Genomic DNA, 11,769 nt, shown 5'->3' with positions numbered 1-11,769 from the left:
TCAAAATAACTCAATATACAGCCATTAATGTCTAAACCACCGGCAACAAAAGTGACTGCCTTAACTCTCCTGGGCATGGAGTTTACCAGAGCTTCACAGGTTGCCACTGGAATGCTTTTCCACTCCTCCATGACGACATCACGGAGCTGGCGGATATTCGAGACTTTGCGCTCCTCCACCTTCCGCTTGAGGATGCCCCAAAGATGTTCTATTGGGTTTAGGTCTGGAGACATGCTTGGCCAGTCCATCACCTTTACCCTCAGCCTCTTCAATAAAGCAGTGGTCGTCTTAGAGGTGTGTTTGGGGTCATTATCATGCTGGAACACTGCCCTGCGACCCAGTTTCCGGAGGGAGGGGATCATGCTCTGCTTCAGTATTTCACAGTACATATTGGAGTTCATGTGTCCCTCAATGAAATGTAACTCCCCAACACCTGCTGCACTCATGCAGCCCCAGACCATGGCATTCCCACCACCATGCTTGACTGTAGGCATGACACACTTATCTTTGTACTCCTCACCTGATTGCCGCCACACATGCTTGAGACCATCTGAACCAAACAAATTAATCTTGGTCTCATCAGACCATAGGACATGGTTCCAGTAATCCATGTCCTTTGTTGACATGTCTTCAGCAAACTGTTTGCGGGCTTTCTTGTGTAGAGACCTCAGAAGAGGCTTCCTTCTGGGGTGACAGCCATGCAGACCAATTTGATGTAGTGTGCGGTGTATGGTCTGAGCACTGACAGGCTGACCCCCCACCTTTTCAATCTCTGCAGCAATGCTGACAGCACTCCTGCGCCTATCTTTCAAAGACAGCAGTTGGATGTGACGCTGAGCACGTGCACTCAGCTTCTTTGGACGACCAACGCGAGGTCTGTTCTGAGTGGACCCTGCTCTTTTAAAACGCTGGATGATCTTGGCCGCTGTGCTGCAGCTCAGTTTCAGGGTGTTGGCAATCTTCTTGTAGCCTTGGCCATCTTCATGTAGCGCAAGATCCTCAGAGAGTTCTTTGCCATGAGGTGCAATGTTGGAACTTTCAGTGACCAGTATGAGAGAGTGTGAGAGCTGTACTACTAAATTGAACACACCTGCTCCCTATGCACACCTGAGACCTAGTAACACTAACGAGTCACATGACATTTTGGAGGGAAAATGACAAGCAGTGCTCAATTTGGACATTTAGGGGTGTAGTCTCTTAGGGGTGTACTCACTTTTGTTGCCGGTGGTTTAGACATTAATGGCTGTATATTGAGTTATTTTGAGGGAAGAATAAATTTACACTGTTATATAAGCTGCACACAGACACTTTTCATTGTGTCAAAGTGTCATTTTGTCAGTGTTGTCCCATGAAAAGATATACTTAAATATCTGCAGAAATGTGAGGGGTGTACTCACTTTTGTGATACACTGTATATATATTTAAATATGAACAAAATATGAAAAAATATAACAAAAATATGAAAGTAAGTGCTATACCATCTGCTATAGCATTCTTTTTCTTTTCATGTTTTTTGTGCATTTATGTATTTTTATTAGTGTATAAACCTCAAAACAGCAAAACGTTAGGTTTGACCAGTGGTCTTTACCGCTCCATATGTAGCCTGATACTCCCAACCAGTTCTGTGGACGCAGAGGATGGTGTGTCAAAACATGGACGAGAATTTTGGTCTTTGAGACGGAGCTATTAAGGTAAGATGTGCTGTGTATTGTAGCTTCCATTTATTCTATGATTTAATTTTCAAGTGTTATTTAATGACTGCCGTGAAATGTGGCACTTTTCTTAAAAAATCAGTGAAATCTGTGATTTTTGAAAACAGGGTCCTGAAACTAAGCACATTTTTCCGTGAATTTAATTGGGCCCTATTCATAAGTCAGGGAATGGCTATGAAAAGCTACTTGCAGGAAAAAATCTACAGTATGGGCAATAGTTAAAAAGTTCAAATCAAACTTGCCTGGAAGAGGATTCAATTTCTCATGCAGTGAGCAGGATTGTAAGAGAGGCAAAAGTGTTGGAGAGTATCTTGAGGTGACCAAGTCTCCAAAGCTACCATCACTACAACCATGCCAACAAATTATTTTGAAGAACCTTTCCTGTCATCTAGCACCTGTTAAAAGTCTGTTAAACACTACTGGTATGCTCAGTGAAGCACACGTAAATCACCTCAGCTGATGCAGTGCTCCATGCCTCCTCTGCTGACCAAAAGGTCTCTGCAGAAGGACAAGACTCCCAAATTCCTTTAGCAGCAATCAGTGCAGTGTCAAAAATCTCACACTTCTCAAGATTTTCATTTATTTAGAGACTTTATTGCACATTAATTTATGAAATTATTTTAGGAAAAAATAATAACGTGAGCTCATAGGCACAATCATAACACCAGCAAACAACAAACAAACAAACAAAGAAACAAACAAAGAAACAAACAACAAACAACAAACAAATAATTACATCAATACTTTTAAACAATTATAATGTGAGTTGATTCCTTTTTCATGCTGAAGAGAGGACACAGTGGATAAAGATGAAATGTCTTGAGTTATTCTGTAAGAAAAAAGGTCAACAGTTGAAAAAAGATATTAGTGAAAAAAAAAATTATATATATATATATATACGTATATATATACTGTATATATATATATATATATATACAGTATATACGTATATATACATACATATATATATATTATCTCTAATCCCCCCAATTTTCTCCCTAATCTAGTCATATCCAATTACCCTGATTGCATTACGCTTCACCTCTACCGATACAACCTTCCACTGCTGACTGAGTAGCTTCGCATCTGACACATGCCCCCTCCAACACGTGTGCAGTACCGACTGCATCTTTTCACCTGCATGAGGCGAGTTCATATGTGGATCAGCTTTGTGCACGGAGAGCCACACCTTGATCAGCATTATTCCCTAACTCTGCGCAGGCGCCATCAATCAGCCAGCAGAGGTCGTAATTGCACCAGTTTTGAGGAACCCTGGTCCGACTTGTCCCACCCTATGAACAACTACAAATCGCTGTTCATGTAGCCACCCAGCCCAGCTGGATGGTAGAGCTGAGATTCAATATGATGTATTTGAAATCCCAGCTCTGGTGTGCTAGCGTGTTTTACCGCTGTGCCACCTAAGTGGTGCATAAATGCAGTTTATGATCATATTTGATCATGATTTTTAATTTTATCAGTTTACCTTTTTAGGTGGGTATGCTGGTTAATGAAAAAATGGGGAGGGGGAAGGGCATACAGCCCAGTCTTTGGGAAAGTGCTCTTGTCAATGTGTTCTCAGTGCAGGACGCTAGTCCAAATAAAATATGGAGAGTTGTGACAGGAATTGAATGTGGTCTGAAAATTTTACCAAATCAGTTATAAGGACCACAATGAGACCCCCAAATACGGGAGCTTCTCAAGGAAAATAAAAAAGCTTTACCTCCTACCATCTTGAACCAAAACTGTGGTCAGCTGGGCCAGCTAAGCTATTTATGCTACAGAGCATGTTAGCATAGTTTATTAATCATATCCTATAATAGGTCTACATCTGTCTAGAAGCATCTACACTCATAATGTTTCTCCAGTAAATTATAAAGTGTGTTACAGAAATAATAGTCACTCCTATTTTTTGAACCACATCCAACACTGAGCAGAAATAGTCATTGTTTATTTTTGTTACTTTCCAGCCCTGCAGTGGTAACCAGTATGAAGTGAAGTGTAAGTGGTATGAGGAGTATAAATGGATTGGGAAGAAAGAGAAACTTACATTTATACACAGTTATAATCAATGCTCAGGTACTTGTTGGTACCATAGCAAGGTTCACCAAAGAACTCGTTTGTCACAGGTACCACACAGCTGTTCTTGTCATTACAGCTGCAAAAAAGAATAAGATTTCCATTTAAAGCATCTCCATTTAATAATTATTGTGTGTATTTTTAGTGACTTTGATTGTTGTCTAATGAAAAGGTTTAACTTAAGTTACATTTGAGCAACTTTGAGTAGTGAGTCGGTCTTGTAGCAGTTTGTAGTGGAGATCTGGCAGATAGGGACTCCAGTAGAACATACAGTAGAATCGGTTCGACCGTAGTTAGCTTTGTTGACGTGAATGGTGCGGTTGCCTAAAATGTGGCACAAGAAAAAAAAAAAAAGTAAGATATATGACCAAGATTGCAGTGAGTTTATGGTAACGTTTAACGACTAGAAACAGCATTTATACGTTGTGGTAATAGGATTTATTTTATTATCTTTGGTATGCAGAAAAGAGATAAAAGGTAAATAAGTACACACCACAATCAATTGTAGCATCAAGGCCTTGACAAACCGAAAAGGTTTCTGCATGAAAGAAATTAAATCATTTTAATACACATCAATAGCTAAGACATATACATTACAAAAAGTATCCTGCATTTACTCCTAATGTTTAAGACATTAAGGTTAAGCATCATGTTTTCTGAAGGGAGTTAAAGACAGAAGAGTTGGCAGGAAGGACAGATTACTCACTAGTGACATTTGGATTTGGAGTTAGATTGCAGAAATAATTGACAGTCAGGTACTTTTTAGTGTCAGGGCACTTGTCTTCAAAATTGTTGCTTGTAGAATACAGAGTGCATTTGGTTTGTCCATCACATCTTTAAAAGAAAATAGGAATGTCAGCATGATTTAAGTTTTGACAAGAATGATCATGATATGCATAAGCCAAGAAACAAAAAATATAGTAAAAAAGTAAAAGGTAAAAAAAAACAATGACAACAACATAATAATATTAATAATAATTAGGATTAGGGTAATAATAACAACAATATAACAACACTATAATAATAATAATAATAATAATAATAATAATAATAAAAATAAATAAATAATAATAATTAGAATTAGGGTAGTAATAATAATAATAACAATATAACAACACTATAATAATTATTATTATTAGAATAAGAATTAGGGTAATAATAATAACTATATAACAAAACTATAATAATAATAATAATAATTAGAATTAGGGTAGTAATAATAATAACAATATAACAACACAATAATAAAAATAATTAGAATTAGGGTAATAATAATAACAATATAACAAGACTATAATATTAATTTTTATTATTAGAATAAGAATTAGGGTGATAATAATAACAATATAACAACACTATAATTATAATAATTTGAATTAGGGTAATAATAATAATAACAATATAACAACACTATAATAATAATAATTATTAGAATAAGAATTAGGGTAATAATAATTACAATATAACAACACTATAATAATAATAATTATTAGAATAAGAATTAGGGTAATAATAATAACAATATAACAACACTATAATAATAATAATTATTAGAATAAGAATTAGGGTAATAATAATTACAATATAACAACACTATAATAATAATAATTTGAATTAGGGTAATAATAATAATAACAATATAACAACACTATAATAATAATAATTATTATTATTAGAATTAGGGTAATAATAATAACAATATCACAACACTATAATAATAATTATTATTATTAGAATAAGAATTAGAGTAATAATACTAACAATATAACAAGACTATAATAATTATTATTATTATTAGAATAAGAATTAGAGTAATAATAATAACAATATAACAACACTATAATAATAATAATAATTTGAATTATGGTAATAATAATAATAACAATATAACAACATTATAATAATAATTATTATTAGAATAAGAATTAGGGTAATAATAATAATAATATAACAACACTATAATAATAATAATAATTATTATTATTAGAATTAGGGTAATAATAATAACAATATCACAACACTATAATAATAATGATTATTATTAGAATAAGAATTAGGGTAATAATAATAACAATATAACAACACTATAATTATAATAATTTGAATTAGGGTAATAATAATAATAACAATATAACAACACTATAATAATAATTATTATTAGAATAAGAATTAGGGTAATAATAATAACAATATAACAACACTATAATAATAATAATTTGAATTAGGGTAATAATAATAATAACAATATAACAACATTATAATAATAATTATTATTAGAATAAGAATTAGGGTAATAATAATAACAATATAACAACACTATAATAATAATAATTATTATTATTATTAGAATTAGGGTAATAATAATAACAATATCACAACACTATAATAATAATGATTATTATTAGAATAAGAATTAGGGTAATAATAATAACAATATAACAACACTATAATTATAATAATTTGAATTAGGGTAATAATAATAATAACAATATAACAACACTATAATAATAATTATTATTAGAATAAGAATTAGGGTAATAATAATAACAATATAACAACATAATAATAATAATAATAATAATTACTATTATTATTAGAATTATGGTAATAATAATAACAATATCACAACACTATAATAATAATATTCATTATTAGAATAAGAATTAGGGTAATAATAATAACAATATAACAACACTATAATAATAATTATTATTATTATTAGAATTAGGGTAATAATAATAATAATAAAAATCAGTTTTCTTTAACTGAAAAAGAAAACAGAAAAAGGGTTTATCACATTTCTTTTAAAAGATTACACTATTGACACTTATTTTAGCAGGCAGTGTGCTTAACAGAAAATAACCATAAGCAAATACAATCAGCATATTATATTATTAAATGTACATGTTTCTGTAGCCACGCTATGCTCCATGTAACCCCCCTTAAGCAGGCACCCTGACCAGCCCCAGAGATTGTATATCACAGAGGCAACAGGAAGAGACCAAGTCCCGCCCTCAAACAAGCTCAAACACTGCAGTGGGGGTTAGAATTTTATATATATATTTTTTTATATATAATTTTTTTTATGTTCAAATGTCATTAGATTGCCAAAGATTTGGTAAAAAAGTTGAAAGAAGAAACTTACAATGCAGAAACGTTGCTGCGTGCGTCAGAGCTACAGTTGACGTTGCTGGTTACACTGGAGTTATATCCATTTATACAGGTTGTAGGATTACTGCGTCCGTAAACAGCATTGAGAATAGTAATAGTATCATTTCCTGTACAGGACCACAAATTAACCATTAAAGATAAACTCCAGGATTAATTGGAATAAATAAATTTATCAGTCAGCTAAGTATTACGAAAGAAAAGAATTCTTACCACAGTATATAGTGCTATAGCTGTTTTCACAGACCACATTGGTTCCTGAAGAAAAAAAAACGTTTTTAACTTGAAATGTGACTATAATGTGACTCTCAGATGTCACAATGGTGAATACACTAGCACACCAGAGCTGACATCTCGAACTCATGAGTTACTGGCAGGCTGGATGCCTATGGGAATAATGATTGGCTTGCTCAAAGGAAATTCCTCATAACTGATGCAATTATGACCTCTGCTGGCTGATCGATGGTGCTGCACAGAGACGAGGGATAATGTGATCAGGGTGTGTCTCTCCGTGCGCTAAACTGAGCCCCATGTGAACCCCATGTGTCTTGTGCAGGTGAAAAGAAGCAGTCAGCAACTGCACACACGTCAGAGGGGGAAAATTAAATGCAATCAGGTAAGTGGATACGACTAAATTGGGAGAAGTAAGACAAATGCAAAAAGATGTGGACCCAGACCGCTCTACCTGGGAATCAAACTCAGGACCTTGCTGTGAGGCGACAGTGCTAACCACTGAGCCACTATGCCACCCTCACGTATGGACAGAAAATTCAAAACATAAAACCTAGTACACTATTACAACATATTGGCACTGGTTTAAGATGTAATGTTATTCCAGAGCTACTTACTGGCACTGACGCAGGTGTAAGTCGTGTTGAAGTACTTGTGAATTCCAGAACATGGGTCAGTAAGGTTAAGTTTGTCTGTGTTATATTCGCACTCCCTCAGCCCATTGCACCTGTTTGGAAAAGCAGAACAAAGTCAGCATGAGAGTTTATAGTGTTGGGTTTTGTAGGTTTAACATATTGTTATATGTGTACTTAGGTAGTGCAGCTGTATAATATGCTGGCCCACTACTGCTGAGATCAAGGTTTTAATCTAAGCTGTGCTATCGGCAGGCCAGGCATCTACACACATATGTATAAGGCCGGGGGTTGCTGAAGCTTTGAAATGGATTGTCCAGGAGTTGTATAATTTAATAATAATAATAATAATAATAATAATAATAATAATAATAATAATAATAATAATAATAATAAGAAGAAGAAGAAGAAGAAGAAGAAGGGTGCTCACCTTGACCAAGATGAAGCAGTGGTAAAAAATGAAAAGGAAATAAAACTGAATGAAATTATTGATAATAATAACAAAAATAAAAAAGCATATATAGTAACATTTAATACTGCATATAATATAGTAAAAGAAACTCTATACCTGCTAATAATTGTGCTGGTTATATTGGCGATACAGCTGGTGTTGGCGAGCTCAGCAGCAGTGCGGTTTATAAAACAGAGGTTTTGGGTTCTGCGGCCGTACAGGACAGTCTGCATTCTTATCACTCCGCTTTCTGAAGACATGAAAACAAAATATACTTAATTAATACAAATGGTGGCAATCTGGTCCCACTGTGGTTTACAAGATAAACCACAGCCTCCACAAGGGGGCGTTTGAGTACAAGTTTGTTTTGTGTTTATGTGCCTGTTAAAATTTGTTTATTCAATTAATAATATTTTTCTCTGCGACTAATTTTTTTGGCTCGCGACTCACCCAGGAAACCCTGCTGTAAACAGTTAGTTGAACTAATAGTTAAACTGGATCCATCCCACAGGTGAAGACCATCATGAAACAGACCTTATTATAGACGACAGTGTGATTGTGTCTAGCTACCATTTTATCAATTTCAGTAGGAATCTCAATAACGATACATATTGTGCTTCTATCTGCAAACATGATTTTCATTTAATGTTATTCTGAAGTGAGAAAAAACCCCAAACCTCCCAATATCAACTCAAACTTTTCACAACTAACCTTACACAACCAGTGTTTTAGTTTTCATATCAATTAAAAAAATTAAATAAAGTTGTAATATTGGCCAGTAATTGATAGCGCTGCCATACAGGGTCACACCCTGCAATGTTCTCATGTCAACTGGAATGAATCTTCACAGGTGTGACATTACTAGGCTTTGGAACAGTCTGTATCATGTGTTGTGTTCACAAGTACACACCAATCTTCCAACAATAATACCATCTGGCGTAGCTACGTGTGTGTTATCCGGAACCAAGATGTTCTTGTCCTTTAAGTCTTGTAAATTGCAAGGTGGGGCCTCTGTGGAATTGACTTGTCTGTCCGGAACATCCCAAAGATCCAGATCACAATGGAGATTTGGAGATCAGATTTCCAAAGTTGAAGTCATATCAATATCATTGGAATTTGAAATGTATTAGGCAGTAAGCGAACAATCAGTTCTTTGCTTTTAATATTCTGGTTGATTGGTGATGTTGAGTCAGGTGTCAGACATATTTCTACTGCATAACATGTGTGGATTTAATCTGATCTGATTCAAATTAGACTTGTAATTATACCAAAATTTTGATACTCTGTGACATGACTCATATCTGATAATCTAGCAAGGACTTTTCTTCATTTATTAGAATTTAATACACATTTATTGATACTGTTTGAGACTGTAAAAGATTTAAACTCACCACAAGTGAGGCGCTGGACATTCCCATCACAGGAGATTACATTTTCTAAAAAACATAGTTAATATACAGACACATAAGCATTTTTGAGGTGAAAAATCACAAGTAACATGTTAGCAATGTATGACATGTTAACATAGTGTTTTATGTGTAGTAATTACCTGCCGAAACGAGCAGGGCAGGCGCTACGATAAGCACTGTAAAAAAACACAACACAAACACAAAGCAAATTTACAACAATATCTGGTACAAATAGAAGCAGCTGTGTTTAGGGGTGTTTAGAATAAATTAAGTTTAATTTAAAATAAGGTGATGTGGATAGTAAGTATCAAATAGAAGCAGCTGTGTTTAGGGGTATTTAGAATAAATTAAGTTTAATTTAAAATAAGGTGATGTGGATAGTAAGGATGTTTTTTTTTTTTTTCTCACACGTCCCAAAAACTGGCGGTCTCTTGACTGACAGTACATTAAACAGCAGTACATTTGGCAAATTACAAAGAAATAAAGAAATATGAGAGAAATTTGGATTTTTCTGTCAAATAAAATCCAAAATTTAAAAGAAAAATGACCGTTAACGTTGCCATGTAGGTAAAAACTCCTCCCGCTCCCACACAGGTTTCTTAAATTTTGTCTTAAAGTTTTTTTTAGGAAACCCACAATAATAAACATTGTTTAAAAGTCAGTAATTGTCTGTGTTTTTTTTTTATTATTTGCCTGCATTTTCATATTGTAATGTAATGCTTCCAAATGTTGCTCTAATTCAATTTTATCTTATCTTTTTTTTTTTTTAGAAAACCCACAATAATAAACATTGCTTTAATAATTTAAAAGTCAGTAATTGTCTGTGTTTTTTTTTATTATTTGCCTGCATTTTCATATTGTAATGTAATGCTTGCTAATGTTGCTCCAATTACATTTTGTCATACATATATACATATTTTTTTTAAAACCCACAATAATAAACATTGCTTTAAAAATTTTAAAGTCATTAATTGTCTGTGTTTTCAAACTATTTGGCTGCATTTTCATATTGACCTAAGAGTCAGAGAACAGCCTTTCTGATCACAAAAGATTTGATTTAGATAGATAGATAGAAAATCAAGCATTACAGTAGCTCAAGGTACATTTACAATTAGTAATTAGGTAAGTATTACTGTACGATACTTGTAGGATACAATACAATACTTTAGACACTGAGGCAAAATAACCAAAAGCAACATGGTCCATGTTGGTAAGGAAATAAGGAAAACCTTATTATGTATTCTAAAATAAGTTTCTGAATGTATTCAGAAAAGTCTATTCAGTTGCTGTAAAGATAGATAGATAGATAGATAGATAGATAGATAGATAGATAGATAGATAGATAGATAGATAGATAGATAGATAGATAGATAGATAGATAGATAGATAGATAGATAGATAGATAGATAGATCACTTTAATAATCCCAAAGGGGAAATTAAACATTACAGCTATTCAGTGTTTGGCCACAACTATTTTGTAAATTATTATTTATATATTATATATTATTTATAAATGATTATTTACTGAATATTTAGAGATTAGAATTAGTACAACTAGAAACTGAATTTAAGATAAAACAGCATAACAGAAACTTACAGGTGAGCAGACTGAGCTTCAGGAACATCATGCTGGAAGTTGTAAAGTTGTCTCTGTAATTCCAAGTGGTTGTCAGTCGTGGATCTGCTCTCAACTTATTAAGAGTCACAACCTTAAATGTACTGGGGCAAAAAAAAAAAAAAAAGATTCATCATGAAATCCTCCCTAGCACCACCCGAATATACATAAAAGACTGAATGCGTCTATGGGTGTGTGCAATGTGCTAATGTATTTTTGTTTTCCGTTACCCAGCACACCTACAAAATAACAGGGACAGATTTTTTTTCAGCGATAACAAGAGCCAATTTTCTGAGAAGCCTTCTCGCAAGAGTTTGAAGTATGTCTGATCAGCCATAACATTAAAACCACCTTCTTGTTTCTACACTCACTGTCCATTTTATCAGCTCCACTTACCATATAGAAGCACTTTGTAGTTCTACAATTACTAACTGTAGTCCATCTGTTTCTCTACATACTATTTTTAACCTGCTT

General features: G+C 33.5%; 1 protein-coding gene across 1 annotated transcript; it reads right to left on the bottom strand.

Moving 5' to 3' along the window:
* Positions 1-3,759: 3,759 nt before the first annotated feature.
* Positions 3,760-11,338, bottom strand: LOC134318366 (rhamnose-binding lectin-like). The gene is made up of 11 exons (XM_062999247.1): positions 11,278-11,338; positions 9,820-9,855; positions 9,662-9,706; positions 8,388-8,520; positions 7,805-7,914; positions 7,170-7,214; positions 6,934-7,066; positions 4,495-4,622; positions 4,282-4,326; positions 3,977-4,112; positions 3,760-3,867 (listed from the first exon to the last, which is right to left on the bottom strand). Exons 1-11 carry the CDS (start codon positions 11,306-11,308, stop codon positions 3,762-3,764), a joined length of 948 nt encoding a protein of 315 aa, XP_062855317.1. The 5' UTR covers positions 11,309-11,338; the 3' UTR covers positions 3,760-3,761.
* Between the last annotated feature and the right edge of the window lie 431 nt (positions 11,339-11,769).

Source organism: Trichomycterus rosablanca, chromosome 7 (assembly GCF_030014385.1).
Source record: "Trichomycterus rosablanca isolate fTriRos1 chromosome 7, fTriRos1.hap1, whole genome shotgun sequence".
NCBI lineage: Eukaryota > Metazoa > Chordata > Actinopteri > Siluriformes > Trichomycteridae > Trichomycterus > Trichomycterus rosablanca.
Note: the sequence above shows the minus strand (reverse complement) of the source record. Positions and strands in the feature narration are given on the sequence as shown.

Bases quoted from the DNA above. Each gene is read 5' to 3' on its own strand.
- LOC134318366 (XM_062999247.1), bottom strand. From the start codon at position 11,308: ATGATGTTCCTGAAGCTCAGTCTGCTCACCT. The intron at 7,915-8,387 runs GTATAGAGTTTC...TTTTCCAAACAG, and splicing joins ACCAGCACAATTATTAGCAG to GTGCAATGGGCTGAGGGAGT. The intron at 7,067-7,169 runs GTAAGAATTCTT...GGTCCTGTACAG, and splicing joins CTATAGCACTATATACTGTG to GAAATGATACTATTACTATT.